Source organism: Oratosquilla oratoria, chromosome 14 (assembly GCF_046742065.1).
Source record: "Oratosquilla oratoria isolate Oo_2021 chromosome 14, ASM4674206v1, whole genome shotgun sequence".
Lineage (NCBI taxonomy): Eukaryota > Metazoa > Arthropoda > Malacostraca > Stomatopoda > Squillidae > Oratosquilla > Oratosquilla oratoria.
In genome coordinates, this window is record NC_134790.1 from 63,691,602 (window position 1) to 63,716,450 (window position 24,849).

At 39.8% G+C, this 24,849-nt stretch overlaps 1 protein-coding gene across 1 annotated transcript in view; it reads left to right on the forward strand.

Moving 5' to 3' along the window:
• Positions 1 to 272: 272 nt before the first annotated feature.
• LOC143032900 (folylpolyglutamate synthase, mitochondrial-like) overlaps positions 273 to 24,849 on the forward strand; it is a 90,308-nt gene continuing 65,731 nt past the window's right edge. Inside the window, exons 1-4 of the mRNA XM_076198134.1 lie at positions 273 to 482; positions 5,242 to 5,413; positions 11,978 to 12,171; positions 12,778 to 12,914. Of these exons, the coding sequence (XP_076054249.1) occupies positions 339 to 482; positions 5,242 to 5,413; positions 11,978 to 12,171; positions 12,778 to 12,914 (647 nt within the window). The 5' untranslated portion in view covers positions 273 to 338. The remainder of the gene's footprint in view (positions 483 to 5,241; positions 5,414 to 11,977; positions 12,172 to 12,777; positions 12,915 to 24,849) is intronic.

Here is a 24,849-nt window from a genome sequence, read left to right on the forward strand (position 1 = left end):
TTATGGGCACATGCAAATGTATATTTACGGTTATTTAATGTTCTTGTTAACTTCTGAGCACGTTGTACAAGCAGGAAGACAGCGAGCGGGGTATGTCGTAAGCAACATTTCAAAATACTTCGTCGGGTTTTCATATTATACATTAATAATTAATTTGATAAAATGTTACTGTTTTGCCATGTTTATGCAATTGGGAATTATTTTATATAATAGAGACATGTATTGTATTATAAATAAACAGAGAACAATAATTGAATTACCATAATGTCAATAATATTGCATCGCATCAGCTGTGGTGAGTATACAAACTCAAGGTTGTGGAAGAATCCCTGGGCAGCATGGGTTTCCATGGAATATCACACTTGACGTACTGCCGCTGGAGAAGCCTAAGAACCTGCCTGAATTTAAGAATGGCACATCTAAATATTCAGGGATCTTCAAGGATGTTTAGTAATATCTCCAACGTGGACAGTATGTATGAGGTTAGTTTATGAGGATGGTTGAGTGAGCTGGCTCGATGTATCGTTTTTAGATTTACAGGATGATGATGACATAAGTGAAATGAAGTGAAAATTAATGATGCTTGTTGAGTGATGTTTAATTTCATAGTTATGAAAAAGTGGAAAAGGTGTGTCAAGTATAGGTAGTTAATGTAAATGTGAAATGTTTATGTTAGGATTTGTTGTAAAGTGTGTCAAGCCTCAAGGTCAATAGATTAAAGATATTTATCCAGTTTTTGTTCTAACATTTATACAAGTCAAGTATTTGTCTCACTTCGTTGTGTTGCCTGCGTAGCTACCCATTCTGCACTGTTACACACTAAAGGAAAGTTTAAGTAGGGGGCAGCTCAATTCTGTAGGGACACCAGTCATTGGGGGAAAGGTAGATTTTGTCACCTAAACCAAACAAATGAAAGCTATGCACAAACTAATGAAGTAGTGTTGAGTCCTTTAGATGCCATCTTTGTTTTGATAGGTCCAGAGGGTGAAGACAATGACTACAACTCTTATGACCTCTAGAACTATAGGTACCTCATTACTAAAATCATATTTATATCTGATAGTTATTTCATATATGTATTTCAGCCTCTGAGAAAGCAAATAAGATTCTAGGACTGATCGCGCTATCTTTTGACTTCAAAAGCTCATCTCTCATTAACAAGTTATATAAATCGTTAGTTCGTCCACATTTGGAATATGATGTTTCTGTATGGTCACCGAATCTCATTATAGACATTGACAGATTGGAAACAGTACATAGGAAAGCCACAAAACTGATTCCAAATATAAAAAATAAATCTTACAAAAATCAACTAAAATATATGAATCTGTTTTCTCTAAAAAAGCATAGACTCAGAGGTGACTTGACACATGTATTTAAGATTCTAAAGTGGATTGACAACATCAAAAGTGACAAAATTCTTACACTGAATGAGAATCCAACAAGAAATAATGGTCTCAAACTGGCAGGAAATAGATTTAATTTGGAAGTGGGTAGAAACAACTTTGCCAACCATGTAGTTAATGAATGGAATAAACTTCCTGCAGAGGCAGTGCAATGTAGTTCAGTTCGAAGCTTTAAGATTAGTTCAGATAAACATTTAAGCAAGATGCTGTAATAACTGCCATTTATTTTATATTATTTGGTTATTTGTTTGTTATGATTTGTCTTTATTATTTGCATGATTTCCATTTATTATTATTTACTTGTCAGTTTATTATTATTTACTATTTACCTGTTTATCATTTAACTACATACATATACCAAGGCTTTTTCCGGTAAAATTTTACTTTCGACCATTGTAGGAATATAGCAATACAAAATTAAATAGTAATTTTGTAAATTAAAATGCATGAACGAAATATGCAATTTTGTGTGCGGAAATGAAAATAAGAAAGTTGCTAAATCAGATTTCTTAACCCCTTCCATATGGTGCCGCACACGTAGGCGTCATGGACTTAGATCTCGGTGGCAGCAGCCAATGCCAGCCGTACGACGTGTCGTAATAATACTCGCATCATAAAATATAGTCACCGCTTATATCGATCGTTCTCTCTTCACCCGTGAATTTTGATAACCATAGAAAATGCGATTACAAAGGAATTAGAAAGAATGTCATTATGGAGGGGCGACTACAATAAATATAATCAAGACGCCGATATGGCAGCCTCGCGAATACACTCGCTCCCCATGACGCCTACGTGTGCGGCACCGTATGGAAGGGGTTAAGTAACGAAGTCGTGTACGACGAATGGTACGCCATGTTTGTTATGGTAGATGCCGACGTCGGAGAAATGAAAGGACGATAAATTTGTCTAAACTAACCTAACCTAACCTGTGTTTAATATATCATTACCTGCAAATTAGATATCGTCCGGCTGGTCCTCATCGTCGTCGTCGTGAGAGACGTTGGCGGGCTTTTCAACCACTCAGCTTTTGTATGGCTATATTCCTCCAATGGTCGAAAGTAACATTTTACCGGTTAGGCTAGGTTAGTTTAGTTTAGTTTTTTTTAGTTTAGACAAATTTATCGTCCTTTCATTTCTCCGACGTCGGAATCTACCATAACAAACATGGCATACCATTCGTAGTACACGACTTCGTTACTTAAGAAATCTGTTTTAGCAACTTTTTTTTATTTTCATTTCCGCACACAAAATTGCATATTACGTTCATACATTTTAATGAACAAAATTACTATTTAATTTTGTATTGCTATATTCCAACAATGGTCAAAAGTAAAATTTTACCCTTTTTCCCCCTTACAAGGGAGGTAGCCAAAAAGGAAAAGGCATAAAATCATTCCCACCCATTCCATCCCTGAATACACTCCACACCCCTCCACCCTCCCTCTCATCTTAGCACCTCCTGGATGACGGGTCATCCCTACACCTTGTCCATTGCCCTAGGTCAGAAGCAGTGTCGCAAGACAAAGCACATCCACAGCAAGGCCGCTTCATTAAATCAGCGACCCCCCCTCTCTGTCCCCCATGCATAAAAGGAGAAGACGGGGAGACATCCCTTCGGGCCGTGTCAAATTTTGCTCACACATACTACCTCGCCCTGCATCCCCCTGCCCATTCCACCTCATGCATCATAACATCATCCATATACAGCCATTCTCCATTCACCCATCTTCTGTCCTCTCCCATCCTTCCTCAACAGACATTCCCCTCTTCCCCAAAGCCCCCTTCACCCCATCCATCCACCTCATCCTAGGACGTCCCCTCATGTTCACTACCTCCACATCTGCCTTCCATACCTCTTTTACCAGTCTTTCTTCACTCATTCTTTCCATGTGTCCAAACCATCCTAATACTCTTTCATCAACCCTATCTCCCAACTCCCTTTCCACCCTTGTTCTCCTCCTCATTTCTCACTCTATCTAGCCTAGTAACCCCCATCATACTTCTCAGACACCTCATCTCAAACACATTCAAACTCCTTCTCTCTTCCTCTCTTATGTTCCATGTTTCTGCCCCATACAGTGCTGTTTGCACAATCACTCCTTCATACAGTCTCCTCTTAGCATCCATTCCCAAATGTCTATTCCTCATTACACTTTTTAATCCACCAAGGTATTTACTCGCTTCTCTCAATATACATTCTACCTCCACCTCCACTCTGCCTTTTCCTGCCACATTTGCACCTAATTATCTAAAACTATCCAATTTCCTCCAGTCGTTCTCCTTTAAACCCCTTCCATACGGTGCCGCACACGTAGGCGTCATGGGGAGCGAGTGTATTCGCGAGGCTGCCATATCGGCGTCTTGATTATATTTATTGTAGTCGCCCCTCCATAATGACATTCTTTCTAATTCTTTTGTAATCGCATTTTCTATGGTTATCAAAATTCACGGGTGAAGAGAGAACGATCGATATAAGCGGTGACTATATTTTATGATGCGAGTATTATTACGACACGTCGTACGGCTGGCATTGGCTGCTGCCACCGAGATCTAAGTCCATGACGCCTACGTGTGCGGCACCGTATGGAAGGGGTTAAAGGTCAGATATCAACAGATATACCATTCGCTAAAAATCATCGTATTGCTCGAAAAAGTACTTTTTAAAAGCATACAAATAAAGTTTTTACCTATTACAGAAGAATTTATTCAGAAAATTCACTTTTAATTGCGCCTCGCATACCACTTTTCCGAAGTCTAGATATTCAGAATAACAATATTGTTTGTTTGGCAACTGTGACGTCACGAACGCGGAATTCCCCGAACCTTTCCCGAAGCGCACGGGCGGAATGTTTCGAATAGCAGACGACGCAATAAAATGAAGACAAAACTGTTTTTTGCCAAATTTGATAAGATGTAGATGGTGGAATTATATAGAATACTGTCAGTATGTTTTTTTATGTACATTAAACTGTAAATACAAAAATTTATGGAAGTCTTGATATCTGACCTTACAGTTCTCATGTTTCCCATATTGTTAATCATGATTTTTTTTTTCAATAACTGAAAAGAAATTTCCAATAATTTGCCTTTTGTAACAATGGTATATCCAGCTGAAAAGAGTTGTAAACTTGATACACATGATCACCATGGTGCCAAACAGGTGCTGGTATGTGCCTTGAATTTATTATTGAGAGTGGAGTTTGGAATATATATGCTAAGGCTGTGAAAGAACAAGGCTAATTATCTATAACAGCAAATGGACCTTGGTAACAATTCATTAGTAAGAGTTTTGTAACAGAACATGTGTTTTGATGTATACAGTCATACTTAAATCACCATTAATCTTCATATTTTTGTTCTGTAAAGATTTATACATAAATTAAGCTTCTACTAATTAAAGTATTGATCCATAATAGACATGAATTTTGTCTCTGAAAAGTAGTATCCACATAAAAGTAGATCTTTTTAAGTTCAGCCTTAAAAAAGTTACTATTATTTCGGTATATATGGTAGATTTGTTTTCTTGTTGATTTTAACTCTCAGGTCTTTGATATGTGGGCTGAAAGTTGTATGAGTATCAGGTGTGAGGTCCAGAATGTTAGGGTTCATTTGCAGTCGGAGAATTTGGTCGTTTGATTTTATTACTGTGATTGTTTAATGGGTGAAATGTACTATTGACAAAAGCTTTCTCAGGGTAAGGATAGCCCTCTTGTATACCTGCTTGTCCTAACTTGTGGATGATGACATAGATTAAAAGAATAAAAGAGGTTGTACAACCAAAAGATTTTGCTTGAATGTTTGCTCATATAACAAGAATTTGTATTTTATTTAGGAAGCTGTAAAGACGCTCAACAGTCTACAGACAAATGCAGCTCTTCTTGAAAAAATTAGAAAGGGTGGTGTTAGAACTGGACCGTATAATGTTCCTAAGACTGCTGAATACCTGAATAGAGTTGGAGTATCTCCAGAAGATGTGGACAAACTCTCTGTTATTCATATTGCAGGTAATGTTTCATTATGGTATTTCTTTTGTTTTCAACAGCAGGATATAATGTAAAAGGTTATAGTAACAATTATGTAGAGTTGAGACAGGGTACAATATCGTTCTAGATTTATTTATTATTATTATTATTTTTTTTAATCCTTTGGTGTCTGCAGGGGTTTCTTTTCTGGATGAAATTGCATGGAAATAGCCAGACTAAGCACAAGATTTGAATATAGCCATCATAGACTTAATTTAAATTGGGTTAACTCCTTCACTCCGGGCCAAAAACTCGTGGGCAGCAGTAGCTGCCAGACGTGCGATGTTGTGTCATAATACTTGCATTATAAAAAATAAAGTTACCGCTGTATTGTTCGTTCTCTTTCACCCGTGAATTTTGATAACCATAGAAAATATGATGAAGCCAGTTTACAGAGTATAGGGGTCACGCAGGTACAACTACAATATACAGGTACTCCTCGTTTAACGACCTACTCAGTTAGCGACAACGCGGAGTTACGACGGGCTTTATGACGTTTAACGTAAATCTCCCGAAGTTACGACGTCGTGTACGATAATTAAGTTGGCTGAGGCAAAAACTACCTGGGGTACAGTATATACCGGTAGTGGTAAATTTTTAGTTTTGACCATGGGCGCAATATAGCATAATTGAACTTGTACGGTGGATATTAGCTGTGAGGTAAAGTGTTCTGAAGCTTAGGTCTACATTACCATCCTGCAAGCTGCAAAAACTACCTGGGGTACAGTATATACCGGTAGTGGTAAATTTTTAGTTTTGACCATGGGCGCAATATAGCAATAGAAAATTAATTATTAATTTTGTAAATTATAATGTATCAACGTAATATGCAATTTTGTGAGCGGAAAAAAAAAGAGGTGCTAAAACAAATTTCGTAAGTAACGAAGTCATGTCAGACGAATGACACACCATGTTTGTTATGATAGATGCCGATGTCGAAGAAATACAAGGATGATGAATTTGTCTAACCTAAACTAAACTAACCTGACCTGTGTTTGATAAATCATTACCTGCAAATTGAATGTCATCCTGCTCGTCCTCGTCGTCGTGAGAGATGTTGGCAGACGACAAGATGGCGTCCCAATCCTATGCTACCGACTTCGTTCATTAGCATATTTTCTTGTAGCATGGTATTTTTTACTTTCATTTCCGCCCACAAAATTGCATATTACGTTGATACATTTTAATTTACAAAATTAATAATTAGTTTTCTGTTGCTATATTGTGCCCATGGTCGAAACTAAAAAAATACCCCGGTATTCAATATGGAATGTCAGCATATGCGGATTTGGTCATATACGGTAATTTCAGGAACCTAACCACCGTAAATAAACAGTAAATAAAGCTTTAATGTACTGTATAAAAGAGGGAAAATACACGAAAATAAAGATACATGTATTGCTGGACATTGTACATACAGTACATGTATACACTTTCGCTTAACGACCAATTCGGTTAACGACGGCGCGCTGGTCCCAATTGTCGTCGTTAAACGAGGAGTGGCTGTATATAATCAAGACGCCGACATCGGCATCGTCTCGTACCCACTTGCTCCTCATGGCGCCTATGTAGGCGTCATCGTATTGAAGGGGTTAATCTTTTGATGTGGTAGCCAGAATAAAGATAAGAATTTAATAAAGACAAAAAAGTTCACTATTCAATTCTGCAAATGTAATATTTAAGATCACATTTTATTTTGATGAATATTTGTTAAATTCAGAGTAAGTTATATTGCTTTAGATGAACTTCAAGACACTGTGATATATCAGACCTTGCCTAACACGTCTTCACAAAATTTCACATTTACACAAATAGGTAAAATATCCCAGCATTTGCCAAGCATGACCATGATTCATGATAGCATGATTTGCATAGCCCGCAGGGTTGTGTTTGTTGTGTGCCAGTGTCTGGAGAGGGTCTGGGAAATAGACATAGATAAATGCAAAGAGCAACCCAAACTATTCTATAAACTTAAAAATAAACAGGAAATGGTGAAACTACACCAAGGAAATATAGAATACACAGAAGATCTAGAAATGGCCAAAGTCATGAATAATCACTTCAAGTTGGTTTTCACTAAAGAGAAGGCACAATATTGGGACAAAGGAAATTAAATGTGATCCCCCTCCCCCCATGAGAGAGATAATAATAACAAAAAGAAATAATGGAACATTTATCAAACCTTGATGTCAGGAAATCACATGGCCCGGAAGGAATTGCAAATTGGATTCTAAAAGAATGCAAAGAAGAACTAATGGACAAAATACATAACATAATAAGTTGCTCACTTAAAGAAGGAAAAATACCAAAAGATTGGAAAAAGGCTAACATTGTACCAATATATAAAGGAGAAAACAAGGAAGAACCAACTAACTATAGACCAGTCCCACTAACAAGCACAATAAGCCAAAATTTGTGAGAAAATCATCAAGAATAGATGGGTAAAACACCTAGAAGAAAATAATATAATAAACCCAAGACAATTTGGGTTCAGACAAGGAAGATCATGCACCACAAACTTAATATGTTTTTACTCAAGACTAATAGACATAGTGCAAGAAAGGGATGGATGGGCTGATTGCACTTTCCTGGACTTACAAAAAGCTTTTGACAAAGTACCACACAAAAAATTATTAAGAAAAACTAGAAAATATAGGAGGGATACAAGGGAGCCTACTAAAATGGATGGAGGACTTCCTGATTGGTAGAAAGATGAGAGTAGTACTCAGAGAAAAATATTCAGGATAGAAGGAGGTGATCAGTGGAGTTCTGTTTGGATCTGTATTGACTCCAATAATGTTTGCTATTTATGTGAATGACATGGATGATGATGTGCAATGTTACAGGAGCTTCTTTGCAGACAATGCTAAATTGTTAAAGAAAGTAAAAACCGAAATAGGTTGCGAATCACTACAGGAAGACCTGAATAAGGTATGGAACTGGAGTCAAATGGGAAGTAGACTTCAATATTAAGAAGTGTAGCATAATGGAGTTTGGAAAAAGTAAAAATAGAATATCAGGACAATATGAAATTGGAACTAAGGAGGCAAAGAAAGTGGGATCTGAAAAAGATTTGGGAGTAATTATCTCAAACGACTTGTCCTATGATAAACAAATAAACAAAATTGTTGGAGAATCCTATAACTTGCTAAGATCAATAAAAGTGGCATTTACATATTTGGACAAAGAAATTATCAAAAAAGAATTATTAATCACACTGATAAAGCCAAGACTAGAATATGTGCTGACATTGTGGTCACCCAGTACCAAAAAGAATATAAAGAAAATAGAAAGAATCCAGAGAGCAGCCACAAAAATGGCCCCTGGACTTTCAAACTTGTCATATGAAGAGAGACTGGCTATATTGGAGTTACTGACTCTGGAGCAAAAAGAGTGAGGCGACCTGACCATCTATAGAATCATGAAGGGCACAGAAATACTTGATAGAGAGGACTTGTTAAACTGGGACAAGAGAAACACAAGAGGACATGGAAAGAAAAAACATAGTTATAGAAGAGATCTGAAGAAGAACAGTTTTCCACAAAGAGTGGTGAACACTTGGAACAAACTGGACAAAAAAAATAGTGTATGCAAAAACCATTCATGAAAATTTAAGAGCAAACTAGACACTGCAAGATACAAAGGTGGGACATCATGAGTGTAGCTCCCCTTCCCGTAAAATACAACTAGGTAAACTAGGTAAATACACACACACACATACACATACACATAAAAGGAATGGAAATCCTAGATAGAGATGATTTATTAAAATGGGACAACGGAAAAACAAGAGGACATGAAAAGAAACTCAAAAAGGATAACTATGGAAGAGATCTGAAGAAAAATAGCTTCCCACATAGAGTGGTGGATACCTGGAATAAATTATATAAGGAAACAGTGTGTGTAAACACTATTCAAGATTTCAAGAAAAAACTTGATGCTGAAAGATACAAAGACGGGTCACTACGAGCATAGCTCCCTTCCTGCATAATACAACTAGGTAAAAATATACACACAGAAATGGTAAAGAAAATATTAGTTACACTGATAAGACCAAAATTGGAATGTGCTGCGACACTATGACACCTAGTTCTAAAGATCAACAAACTAGACATATGAACAAAGATTGGATAAACTAAATCTACCAACCCTTGAACAAAGAAGAGGAGTAGTTGATTTGCTAACCATCTGCAGAATTATGAAAGCGATGGAAATTCTTGATAGAGACAAACTTATTAAAATGGGACAGAAGGAAAACAAGGGGACACAAGAAAAAACTTAAGAAGGACAGTTACAGAAGAGATCTGAAAAAGAATAGTTTCCCACACAGAGTGATAGATGTTTGGAACAAACTGAATGAGGAAACAGTGAGTGCTAAAACTATACATGACTTTAAGAACAAATTGGATTTGGAAAGATACAAAAGTGGGTCACTACGAGCATAGCTCTCTTCCTGTAAAATATAACAAGGTAATACACACACACTGGCCATTTACAGAATCATGAAAGGTATGGAAGTCCTTGATATAGATGATTTAATAAAGTGGGACTGAAGAAATACAAAAGGACATGAAAAGAAACGGAGTGTCTCAACAGTGCCACAATAGCAGGATACCTAGGTTGTGTCAAGTGGAAAGGGGAATGCTTGTGGATGCCCAAGATGGTTTAATTACAGTGGAAAAAGAGAAGAAAATGAAAACAGGCCAGAGAAGATCCCTAGTGGCGAAGCAGTGAAATGAAACGTAAACATGAACTAGTCCTCTACTGGTGCAGTAGTGAAACAAAATTTAAACAAGAACTTTAAATCTCTGTTAGGTTCAAAAAGATTTTCGGAGAGTGGTGAAGAGAGGCCTTTTTCTGGATTTACTGGGTATGATAGAAGAAACTTGAGTAGAATTATAGACATTGAGAGGGAGATGAGATATATGAGGGAATCAAGGAAGCAAAAGATTAATGATTTAAAGCAAGTTAATCTTGAAGTAAATAAGGAGGTAAGTGTATTAAAAAGAGAACTGGCTGAAGTAAAATGTTGGAAATGAGACGTTGAAAAAGGATACCACTAATAGTGTGACCATGAAAAAGAGGTTTATGAACAAATAAAAGCAATGACCGAGAAAATTGGAAGAAATATAGGAGAGAGATTTACAACAGCTCAGAAAAGAATAGAAGATCAAGAAAATGATAAGATAGTTTTTAAGGAAATTGTTCACCAACAAATGCAGGAGAATGCTAAAGATACAGTCATTCAGCTAATTAAGGAAAAAGAAAATTTGGTAAGAGATACAGTGGACAAAAAGAAGTGTATAGTATATGGTCTCGAGGAAAAACATAACCTAATTAGTTCCCTGAGAGATGAAGAAGAAAAAGGATTGGCAAGAAAAGTTCTAAAAGTAGTACAAGACAAAGAACAAGAAATATAAAAGGAAATAGAGGAAGTGTATAGGATGGGAAAATATGCAGGGAGAAATTGACCCCTAAAAATCAAATTTAGGTCACAAATGGCACCAGAAGAAATACTAGCAAAAACAGGAAAGCTAGCAAAAAGTGAACACTATAAAGGTATATGGATAAAAAGAGACATGAATGATTAAGAAAAGGAGAGAGAAAAGACATTAAGAAGTGAAGCCAAAAATGAGAAAAGAATGGAGACCGAGAAAACGAAGTTCTATTAGAGTGTGTTAGACATGAGAATGGGAAAATGGTACATTCAAGAAAAAGAAACAAAAGGAACCTCACACTTAAGTAGCAACACTATAAGCCACTTTGGCAGTGAGTGTCTGTTTAATCTAAATTCTTCTATTTCTTTGTTTTCTCTGGTGACCATAAGTATTTGCACAATTTTCAATGCTTTCTGGCCTTTTGTTTTTCTTTCCCATTAGAAGTAAAACCACTTTATCATGCTTGTATCCAGGATACCAGCATTAAAGCAATATCACTTCAGAATAGGTTTGGCCATAGAATCAAAATGCCATAGTTGTAACCACCACACAGAAGGTACTGAACACCTTATCCTACAATTTTCCACACTAACAATCCCTAGACAACATAGTATTTATTTCCTTAGTGACTTAGTGACCTGGGAGCTATGAGTATCCTGCAAAAGAGACCTGGTGCAACAAATTGATTGATTTATTCAATGATAGATCTGTGGGGTGGCCCGAGGCCCATTGCCAGCCACTGTGGGGCTGTGGATTTTTCAATTAGTGAAACTTGAGGCAATAGATTGTGTCATTGATTGAAGAAAACAAGCTTTTGTAGAATATTTTGATTTAATTTTCAATCGCCAATTAAATGAAGCGGCCTTGCTGTGGATGTGCTCTGTCTTGCTGCTTTGCTTCTGACCCAGGGCAGTGGGCGAGATGTAGGGGTGACCCGTCATCCAGGAGGAGCCAAGAAAAAATGGAGAGAGGAGTGGTAAATGGGAGTGGAGTATGTGGGGATGAAATGGGTGGGAGTGGATTTATGCCTTTGACATTTGGTTACCTCCCTCATAAGGGGAAAAAGACCTTGGTATATGTATGTATATAATTTTCAATTTTCCTAAAGGTACCAAAGGTAAAGGTTCTACTTGTGCCTTTGTGGAGAGCATCCTGAGAGAGCATGGTCACAAGACAGGATTCTATTCTTCCCCACACTTGGTTGCTGTAAGGGAGAGAATCCGAATCAATGGGCAACCTATTTCTAAGGAAGAATTCACTCATTACTTCTGGGATGTCTATAATGGGCTTTGTAGCACAAAGGTTAGTAGATATATGATTATATTATGATTATGGACTTTCAAAATAAGATTTTATTCTGTAAACAGATGTGTTCATTGGTCATGAAGACTGCAACATTGAACAATTTCCCTTTTCATTTCAAATATTTCTTGGTTTATTAGTAGGTTTTTGAGGTCCATACCTCTTTCTGTTCTGAATCCATGAAATAATTTGTCTTCATATCTAGGACTACCAATATTACAATTTTTTTCTAACCACTCCCAAAGGCATTTCATACTTACTCCTATCTAATCTTCTTTTGGTTGTCTCAGCATATGTTGGTTTATCATCCTATTTATCCATTTCCTCTTTTTTTTTTTTTTTTTTTCTAAACTTAATCACTGCTACATCACGGTTTCTACCACTCGCCATCGCCCCCCTTCTGTTTGTTTACTACTAGGTATTGCGCCACTCACATAAATGAATTGCAAGATTTAGTGTTTATATGTTATGTGATAGATAATGTGGAACAAGATATCATAGATTTTTATCTATTAACTCTTGTCTTAGTTAGAAATTATTTTGTATTTTCTAATATATAAATTGCTTATCATCAGATGATATAATGATTCACTTTTTTTTTTTTAGACAGAAAACAATGACATGCCAGCTTACTTCAAATTCTTGACTGTGATGGCCTTTAAAGTGTTCTTACATGAGGAGGTGGATGTAGCCATTGTGGAAGTTGGCATTGGAGGGGAACAAGATTGTACAAATGTTATAAGGTAGATAGAATTTTGAATTTTGTTGTAATTCTAGATTTATTAAATACATGAATCTTTTGGAGTAGCTATCATTTATAATATAGGCTCCAGTTTTGGTTTATACATACATATACCAATGGCTTTTTCCCCCTTACAAGGGAGGTAGCCAAAGAACAAAGGCATAAAAACCATTCCCACCCATTCCATCCCCAATACACTTCACTCCCCTCCACCCTCTACCCTCCCTCTTATCTTGGCACCTCCTGGATGATGGGTCATCCCTGTATCTTGTCCACTGCCCTGGGTCAGAAGCAGTGTTGCAAGACACAGCACATCCACAGCAAGGCTGGTTCATTAAATTGGCAAACCCCCCCCCCCCTCTCCTTCCCCTCATGCAGAAAAGGAGACGGGGAGAAATCCCTACGGGCTGCGTCAAATTTTTCTTGCACATACTACCTCACCCCCCATCCTCCCATCCATTCCATCTCATGCATCACATCATCCATATACAGCCATTTTCCATTCACCCCTGTCATCTGTCCTCTCCCATCCTTCCTCAACAGACATTCCCCTCTTCCCCAAAGCCCCTTTCACCCTATCCATCCATCTCATCCTAGATCGCCCCCTCATGTTCACTGCCTCCACATCTGCCTTCCATACCTCTTTTACTAGTCTTTCTTCACCCATTCTTTCCATGTGTCCAAACCATCCCAATACTCTCATCCACCCTATCTCCCATCTCCCTTACCACCCCCATTCTCCTCCTCACCTCCTCATTTCTCACTATCCAGCCTAGTAACCCCCATCATACTTCTCAGACACCTCATCTCAAACACATTCAGACTCCTCTCTTCTTCTCGTATGTTCCATATTTCTGCCCCATACAGTGCTGTTGGCGCAATCACTCCTTCATATAATCTCCTCTTAGCATCCATTCCCAAAAGTCTATTTCTCATTACACTTTTTAATCCACCAAGGCATTTAATCGCTTCTCTCAATCTACATTTGACTTCCACCTCCACTTATCCCTTTCCTGCCACATTCGCACCCAAGTATCTGAAACTATCCACTTCCTCCAGTCGCTCTCCTTTAATGCTCACTTCCAGTCTGCTGCCACTTTCACCCCTAGTACATCTCATCCCCTTACTTTTACCCACATTTATCTTCAACTTTCTTCTTTCACACATTTTCCCCAAACTTTGTCACCAACTTTCTCAATCCCTCCTCTGATCCTGCAACAAGCGCAGTGTTGTCCGCAAACAACAACTGGCTCACCTACCACTTTTCTCCATTTTCTTTAACCATCTCCAATCCCTGACCCACCACCCTTGCGTTTGCCTCTCGTACCACCCCATCCATGTATAAGTTGAACAACCAGGGCGACATAACACATCCCTGACGAAGTCCCACCTTTACCCCAAACCACTCACTCTCTCCATTTCTAATCCTGACACATGCTCTACTACTCTCGTAAAAACTCCTGACAGCTCCTAAAAGCTTTCCTCCTATCCCATATATCTGCAAAACCTCCCACAGTGCTCTCCTGTCTACCCTGTCATAAGCCTTTTCCAGATCCATAAAAACCTAAAAAACATCCTTACCTTTTCCTATAGCTTTCTCACAAATCTGTCTTACCACAAAAATCTGATCTACGCAACCTCTACCTGTCATAAATCCACACTATTCCTCACCAATTACTCCCTCTGATTTATAAGATTATATATTAATTTTGTTGATAATTACCATTAGAATTTTATAGGGAAAGTCACACATTTGAAGTTTTAACACACTAATGTATGACAGCATGTGATATGAAAAGTTTCATACATTTATTGTAATTTATGTTCATACATCTGTTATGAAAGGTTTTCCTTCCATTTACCTAACAGTCAAGGATGTACTTAGTAGAATTGTTGTAGCAGATAACATTTTCATTCTGCTAAGATGGTACTGGTGCATAAAGAGCTAAAACAATTAAAGGTCAGATATCAAGACTTCCGTAACTTTTTGTATTTACAGTTTAATGTACATAAAAAAGCATACTGACAGTATTCTATATAATTCCACCATCTACATCTTATCAAATTTGGCAAAAACAGTTGTTTGTCTTCATCTCATTGCGTCGTCTGCTATTCGAAACAACCCGCCCGTGCGCTTCGGGAACGTTCGGGGAATTCCGCGTTCGTGACGTCACAGTTGCCAAACAGTATTGTTATTCTGAGAGTGCATCGTATCGCTTTTGCATTGTCAGTCGTGTGTCGTCTCTTAAGTGTCTCAATTTTTTTTTATTTTATTGTCACAAAATTGTGATAATAATGGTGTACTGCATTGCCGCAGGCTGCAACAATGGTAGTGGAAGTGGGAGGAGTTTCTTTCAATTTCCTACGGAGCCAGCCCGACGATCGGAATGGATAGAAAGGTGAACAGAGCAGGCAAAAGACCGGGCAAACTGTGGGAGCCTTCGAAGTTTTCAGAACTTTGCTCTGACCACTTCGAAGAGGAATGCTTCGAAATGAATCTAGCGTTATCGATTGGATTTATGGAGAAGACCAGGAGACATCTAAAACCTGATGCCGTGCCCTCAATTTTTGCAGCTACTACAAAGCATTCCACGCCGAAACCAAAAAAGAAAAGTAGGAGGTCAGCGTTTGATAAACGCTGGAGGCTTGAGGTACCGTAGGCAGTTTACTTTTTCTGACTCCATGCATCATGTGCATGCGTTAGGCTTAGGCCTATGCCTATGTCAGAGAGGGCTTGTTATAAATTCCATGGACATACAGGATGGCCTATATAGGCCTAGTGAATTAAACTGGCCCTGAAGCCATGGACCGGAGCAGTGGCGGCACCAGGTTGGGGGGGCTTTAGCCCCCCAAAAGAAGTGGCCAGCCCCCCCATTAGCCCCCCCAACTGAAATGAGCAAATTGAAAATTTAAAACACTCATTGAAATAATTTTATTAAGTGGAATTTTTAATTGCCAGGGCTAAAGATTTGTCAGCCATCAGTGCTAGCCCTACCATTAACCCCCTCCCCTTCTGAAATGAGGATAATATATGTGTATTATCATATTACTATTAGCCCCCCAAAAATTTGCTCAGCCCCCCCTTAGCCTCCCCAACTAAAAATTCCTGGCGCCGCCGCTGGACCGGAGGTATAAAATATTGCAGATACCTACAAAAGACACACTAAATCAGATGTAGTGTCTGAAAGACAATCGCAAACACGGTTTAATCATTGAAGCACTGACTAGGTTGTGTACAGCAGCAGTATTGCCATCACATAAACATGATAAAGAGTCAACAGACTAGTACATGGTACATGACTTTGTAATCAAACTAACAGTGATTTCATAAGTCCACATTGCTTCCTGATATTTATATCACATGTCATTGCGTTCACATCAAACTTGGGGATATTTGAAACCACAGTATGTATAGTCCTCACTTTCCCACTGTGCACGAATTCGTGAGACTGCACAAGATGGCAAAACTTTTCTGTTTTTTTTTTTACCAAGGATGTGGTAAATCCATCTGGTGAAGTGCCGGTAAGCAATATATCTGTATAGCCTGAAAGAAACAACTGCATAAATATTGATAGTCATTTTATGATGTTTTTCCTTGTACATATTTTTATTTTTATGCACTTTACTGTGTTTAGTAAAATAGAAAATACACAGTTGACAGTACTTATTAAAAGATTATTTGGCTTCATTTTATTTACATGTATTCATTCATTCATTCCAGTATTTTAAATGAATAATCTCGATCTTGCAGGAAGAAATGGCCACAAGGCAATTCATATCATTTAATTTTCCCCCCATGCTTGGAATTTTAGAGACTGACAAATGATCGTCGACATAAAAACAAAGGACCCCATCCCATGCTTGCAATGATAGCCTAAATAAGGTAGGAATAATGCACTGAATTTCATACCAGTTGGTATTTCCAATCCTATGAGAGTGGTCAAGATATTTTGCGTTTGCGTCTAGGAGGGGTGGTAGGCCCATCTTGATTCTCGGCACCGTCTAAATCAACGCCGCCATCGAATTCCGTCTCCTCCCCCGTGGTCTCGGGTTCTGAATATGACAAATCGCTTTCCCCTTCTTCCTCGCTATTTTGTTCACCACTTTCTTCATCTTCACTTGCACTGTATTCCGGCGAAGAAACGGGCTGTCCTAGTATCAGTTCGAACTGGTAAGGCTTTACAATGCGATGTTCGGCGATATCAAACTCCTCTTCCTCTTCTTCTTCCACCATTCATACTATCATTCCGAATTGGAATGCACAATGGGCCATTTTTGCGAACAAATTTGGATTAAAAACGAACATGAAGATGAATAACTCGATTGGAATGACTGAGCTGAACTACAGCGTGTGTTTCTTTGTCCGATTGTTTGGCAACTGTGACGTCATCGCCGGTTCACCTAGCGGTGATTACTGGTACTAATTACTAATCGACTAGAACATCTAGACTTCGGAAAAGTGGTATGTGAGGCGCAATTATAAGTGAATGTTCTGAATAAATTCCTCTGTAACAGGTAAAAAATTTATATGTATGCTTTTAAAAAGTACTTTTTCGAGCAATACGATGATTTTTAGCGAATGGTATATCTGTTGATATCTGACCTTTAAGTAGCTCCATGGCAGATTGATCCAAGTGCCATGGGTTGCAGACCCTACTTTTGTGCTCAACCAGCTAACCTGGTCTTCCTGCACTGCCTGGTGGGAGGTGGATTCATCTCCCTCTGAGTTACCTTGGTTAAGGGAGATGAATCAAACTCCCACCAGGTGGCCTGTGGTGCTTGGATCACTTTTCCACAGAGCTGCTCAATTATCTTATTACATTCCTCAATACCAACCTCTCAGCTTGCAAACAAACCATGTACTAGTATGTGACATGAATGCACATGACCCAGTTTAGGTAAACCCACAAACAGCAGTCCAAAGAGGGGACAAAATATTAGAACATCTTGCCAGCCTGGATGTTAAATTCCAGCAATCACCCCATCAGGCAACCTCCTCAGTATAGCCAGCAATCAACTTCCTCAGACATAACAGTGTGCTCACCCTCCAAACACAAAGATTGAGAAACCATGCATGACCTCCCTTCAGACCAGTTCCCAATAAAGATCACCATAGAACTAAGAGGAAAAATAAAACTGCTAATAATAAATGTTCATAGAATACACAAGAAGAGTAAATTACATATAACAATGGCTTTTTCCCTCTTACAAGGGAGGTAGCCAAAGTGAAAGGCATAAATCCACTCCCACTCATTTCATCCCCACATACTCCACTCCTATTCACCCCATTCCCTCTCTCTTTTCTTGGCTCCGCCTGGATGAGTGGTCATTGCTGCATCTCGCCCACTGCCTTGGATCTGAAGCAATGTAGTAAGACACAGCACATCTACAGCAAGGCTGCTTCATTTAATTGATGACCCCCTCCCCCCCTCTGTCCCCTCATGCAGAAAAAGAAAAGATAGGGAGATATCCCTTTGGGCTGCATCAAAAAATCATCCATCTCATCCTTGGTTGCTCCCTCGTGTTCACTCCTTCTACCTCTGCCTTCCACACCTCTTTTACTAATCTTTCTTCACTCATTATTTCCATGTGTCCAAACCTTTCCAATACTCTTTCATCAACCCTATCTCTCAGCTCCCTTTCCACCCCCACTCTCCTCCTCACCTCGTTTCTCCCTCTAGCCAAATAACTCCTACCATACTTCTCAGACATTTCATCTCAAACACATTTAAACTCTTCCTCTCTTATGTTCCATGATGTTCTTTGTTTCTGCCCCATACAGTGCTGTCAGCACAATTGCTTCATATTCTCCTCTTAGCATCCATTCTCAAATGTCTATTTCTCATTACATTTTTTACCCCCAAGGCATTTACTTTCTTCTCTCAATCTACATTCTACCTCTACTCCTCCCTTTCCCACCACATTCGCACCCAAGTATCTAATACCATCCACTTCCTCCAGTCTCTCTCCCTTAACCTCTTCAGTACGGTTCAAAATCTCGCGGGCAGCATTAGCTGTCAGACGTACGATGTGTCGTAATAATACTCGCATAATAAATTATAGTCACCGCTTATATCGATCGTTCTCTCTTTCACCCGTGAATTTTGATAACCATACAAAATGTGATGAAAACAGTTTAGAGAGTATGTCATTACGCAGGGCCAATTACAATAAATATAATCAAGACGCCGATATGGCAGCCTCGCGTATCCACTTGCTCCTCATGCCGCCTACGTGTGCGGCACCGTATGGAAGGATGTTAATAGCCATTTCCAATTTGCTGCCATCCTCACCCCTTTTACATCTCATCACCCTACTTATACCCACATTTATCTTCAACTTCCTTCTTTTGCACACTGTCACTAACTTCCTTAATCCTTCCTCTGATCCAGCTATAGGCACAGTGTCATCAGCAAACAACAACTGGCTTATATCCCATTTTTCTTAATTTTCTTTAAAAAAGCAAATTGCCAGCACTAAACTGAGGAAATAGAAAAGAAATTGGAGAACTTTGCCATAGATCTGTTCCCATCAGTAGAGTATCCATATACTAATCTATGGACCAAAATCCCTTATAAAGGGGAAGCCAGCCAAGGCATGCACCCAACACCCACCCATCCCACACCCATCCAACTTCTGTTTGTTTCCCTTTTATCTTAGTTCTTTGTGGATGAAGAGCCATCCATGCTCCCTGCCCACTACCCAAGTCAGAAGCATTACAGCAGTGCCAGCTGTTTTATTTACGTGGCAACCCTCCCTCCTCGTTCCCTCGAGTGAAAATAAAGAAAACAAGGAGAGATCCCTTTATGCTATGTGAATATATAATCCATACACAACCATTCTGCACTCATACCAATCTCTTGCCTTCTCCCCTTCCATACTCAACAGACATTCCACTTTTATTCAGTCCCCTTATCCATCCCACATCTACCCACCTCATTCTTGGTCTTCCCCTCAAGTTCATTCTATCCATCTCTGCCTTTCACACTAATTTTGCTAGTCTTTCCTCAGTTGTTCTTTCCATGTCCTCAAACCATCCCTGTATTCTTTCATCAGCCCTATCTGCTCTTTTTCCACCCCTGCTCTCCTCACCTCCTTATTTCTTACTCTATCCATCCCTGTAACCTCCCACCATACTTCTCAAACACTTCATCTTTATCTATCTATATACCAAGGTCTTCTTCCCCCTTATAGAGGAGGTAGCCAGTCAAGGCATGTCCCATCCACTCCCATCCACCACCCATTGTTTCCCTCTCATCCTAGTTCCTTGAGGATGAAGGGTCATCCCTGTCTCCTGCCTACCACTCAGAATAGAAGCAATACAACAACACACTAACTCCACAGCAGGGCTGTTTCATTTACCCAACAACCCTCCCTCCTTGTATACTCATGTGGAAAATAGAGAAGATATGGAGAAATCCCTTTGGGCTTTGTCAAAGTATCATCAATACACAACCATTCTCCACTCACACCTACCCCCTGTCCTCTCCCTCCCGTGGTCAACAGACATCCCCATCCTGCTCAGAGCCCCTTTCACTTGATCTATCCAATTTTTGGTCATCCACACAAGTTCACTTTATCTACCTCTGCTTTCCACACTCTTTTTGCTAACCTTTCTTCATTTGTTCTCTCCATGTGCCCAGCATGCACCCAACACCCACCCATCTTACATCAGATCATACATCAGCACCATCTGCCAGCTCCCTGTCCACCCCTGCTCTCCTCTCCTCATTTCTCTCTCTATCCAACCATGTAACCCTTACCATACTTGTCGGACACATCATCTCTAACGCATTTAAACTTCTTTCTGCCACTCTTAAGTAACAAGTCTCCACCCCATACAGTGCTGTAGGCACAAATACTTCTTCTTATAATCTGCTTGCATTCCCTGATGCCTACTGCTCATAGTACTTTTCAATCCTCCAAGACATTTACTTGCTTCCCTCACTTTACAGTTGACCTTCTCCACCCCCTTCATTTCCTGCTACGTGTGACCCCAAATACTTAAAACTATTCATCTACTCCAGCTTCTCTCCTGTAAGACTCACTTTCAGCTTGCTGCCACCCTTTCCCCTATTATACATCTCACCACCTTACTTTTCCCCATTTACCTTTAACTTTCTCCTATTGCATACCCTTCCAAACTCTGTCACTAACTGCCATAATCCCTCCTCAGACCCAGCCACAAACACAGTGTTGTCAACAAACACCAACTGGCTTACCTCCCACTTCCCTCCATTCTGTCAAATTTGCCTTACCACAAAATTTTTATCCACATGTCCTCTACCTTTCCCAAATCTACACAGCTCCTAACCAATTATTCCCTCTGTTCCTTTCCAAATCCTTTCCATTAATATCCTCCAATAATCTTTTCCAACTGTACTCAACAAACTGATCCCTCTCATACTACCTTACTGTGATCACATTTGTCCCCTTTTTCTTTGTAAAGTGGAACTATATAAATACTCCTTCATCTCAAATACATTTAAATTTCTCATATATAAATAATTACATATACCAAAGGCTTTTCCCTGTACAAGGGAGGTAGCCAAAATCAAAAGCATAAATCCACTCCCACCCATTTCATCCCTGCATCTTGCCCACTGCCCAGGGTCAGAGTCAATGTAGCAAGACACAGCACATCCACAACAAGACTGCTTCATTTAATCAGGGATCCCCTCCTCTCCGTCCATCATCCACCCACTCCCTTCCATGCATCACAGCATCATCCATACACAACCATTCTCCACTCCCTATCTTCTGTCACCTCCCTTCTTTCCTCAACAGACATTCCCCTCTTTCCCAATGCCTCTTTTACCCCCATCCATCCATCCATCTCATCATTGGTCCCCCCTTTATATATATTCCCTCCACCTCTGCTGTCCACACTTCTTTTCCTAACCTTTCCTCACTTGTTCATTCCATGTGTCCAAACCATTCCAATACTCTTTCATCAACCCTATCTCCCAACTCCCTTTCCTGCGTAGAGCTGATGGCCAGGGGTAGTTGCTGCTGATTGGCCCCCAACTCTTGGGGTTGGGGGGTGGTCCCACGACGTAGACGTTGCAGCTCCAGGACCAGGACCAGGACCAGGATGTAACACTTCACCCCATACCATACAACACATAATGGAAGACTGCATTATACACAATCATGCACGCAAACAACACAACATACACTCTATAAAGGATTTGTGGGAAAACCCAGTTTCGGCTGTGGCCTTCCTTGGGGAGACGGGACTGCTCGGACAGACAGTCTAGGGAACGACAACAACAACAACAACAACTCCCTTTCCTCATCCGGCCTCCACCTCACCTCTTCATTTCTCACTCAATCCAGCCCAGTAACCCCTACCATACTTCTAAGGCATTTCATCTCAAACACATTTAAACTCTTCCTCCCTTGTGTTCCATGTTTCTGTCCCATATAGTGCTATTGGCACAATCACTCCTTCATACAATGTCATCTTAGTATCCATTCCTAAATGTCTATTTCTTGTTACACTTTTTAACCCCCCAAGGCATTTACTAACTTTTCTCAATCTACATTCTACCTCCACCTTCACTCCTCTCTTTCCCACCACATTAGCACACAAGCATCTAAAACTATCCACTTCCTATAGTCTCTCTCCATTAATACTCATTTCCAATTTGCTGCCTTATTCTCCTCTTTTACATCTCATCACCTTTTACCTATGTTTATCTTCATCTTCCTTTTGCACACCAGCCCCAACTCTGTCAATAAATACAAGCGCAGTGTTGTCAGCAAACAACAATTGGCTTATCTCCCATTTTTCTCCATTTTCTTTAACCATCTCTAGTCGCCCATTACCCATGCGTTTACCTCTTGGACCTCCCCAATCATGTATAAATTGAACAGTCAACATAACACATCACAGGCAAAGTCCCACCTTTACTTCAAACCACTCACTCTCTCCATTTCTAATTCTAACACAAGCTCTACTACTCATATAAAAACTCTTTGACTGCTCTTAACAGCTTTCCTCCTATCCCATGTATCTGCAATACCTCCCACAGTGCCTTCCTGTCTACCCTATCATAAGCCTTTTCCAAATTGATAAAGGCCCAGAAAACATCCTTACCTTTTCCTAAAACTTTCTCACATATGCCTTACCACAAAAATCTGATCCACACAACCCCTACCTGTCCTAAATCCACATTGTTCATCACCAACTTCTCCCTCAGTTCCATTCCTATTCCTTTCAATCAAGACTCTCCCATAAGCCTTCCCAACTACACTCAACAAACTAATCTCTCTGAAACTACTACACTCACACTTCCTTTTCCCTTGTAAAGCAGAACTATACATGCACTCCTCCAGTCCTCTGGCACTCTACCTTCTCCTAAACAAACATTGAATAACCTCACCAGCCCCACCATCACTGTACCTCCTTTTTTTTTTTTTAGACATTCTGCATGACACTCATGCCTTACCTGCTCTCATCTTAACAAGTACCTTCACCTCATCTTTCCATATTTCATTTTACTCGTTCATCACTGTCATTTTCTTAACACTTCCCACTGCAACCACCTTTCCCTCCATATCCTCCTTCACATTAGCAACTCTCTAAAATACTCTGCCCATCTTCCTCTTCCTGCCATCTCTTCCATTATCATCTCTCCATCTCCACCTTTTCTCTACTTGATTTACCTCCTCTTCCTCTCTTAATTTCCTTCCAAAACATCTTTTTATTATTTAAAAAAAAATTCTGTCATACTCTTACCCCATTTCACATCTGCTCTCCTCTTTGCCTCCTTTATCTTATGCTTTACTTCACTTTTCTTTTCTTTGTAGCTCTCGTATCATTCTCTCATCCTATTTTATAACCAATCTGTGAAAGTTTGTTTCTTCTACAACCTTCTTTACTTCATCATCCCACCACCCTACCCTTCTATTTCCTCCCATCCTCCTTGTTCCACAAACCATCTTTGCACACCTTTTGCAAAGATGGTGGCAGAGTTTGGAAGAGTATGTGATAGAAGAAAGCTAAAGATAAATGTGGGTAAAAGTAAGGTGATGAGATGTACAAGGGGTGAAAGTGGCAGTAGACTGGAAGTGAGCATTAAGGGAGAGCGACTGGAGGAAGTGGATAGTTTTAGATACTTGGGTGCAAATGTGGCAGGAAAAGGTGGAGTGAAGGTGGAGGTAGAATGTAGATTGAGAGAAGCGAGTAAATGCCTTGGTGGATTAAAGAGTGTAATGAGGAATAGACATTTGGGAATGGATGCTAAGAGGAGACTGTATGAAGGAGTGATTGTGCCAACAGCACTGTATGGGGCAGAAACATGGAACATAAGAGAGTAAGAGAGAAGGAGTTTGAATGTGTTTGAGATGAGGTGTCTAAGAAGTATGATGGGGGTTACTAGGCTAGATAGAGTGAGAAATGAGGAGGTGAGGAGGAGAACAGGGGTGGAAAGGGAGCTGGGAGATAGGGTTGATGAAAGAATATTAGGATGGTTTGGACACATGGAAAGGATCAGTGAAGAAAGACTAGTAAAAGAAGTATGGAAGGCAGATGTGGAGGGAGTGAACATGAGGGGACATCCTAGGATGAGGTGGATGGATGGGGGTGAAGGGGGCTTTGGGGAAGAGGGGAATGTCTGTTGAGGAAGGACGGGAGAGGACAGAAGACAGGGATGAATGGAGAATGGTTGTATATGGATGATGATGTGATTGCATGAGGTGGAATGGGCGGGGGGATGGGGGGTGAGGTAGTATGTGTGGGCAAAATTTGATGCAGCCCAAAGGGATTTCTCCCCATCTTCTCCTTTTATGCAATGGGGCCTTGCTGTGGAAGTGCTGTGTCTTGCGACACTGCTTCTGACCCAGGGCAGTGGACAAGGTGCAGGGATGACCCATCATCCAGGAGGTGCTAAGATAAGAGGGAGGGTGGAGGGGTGTGGGGTGTATTCAGG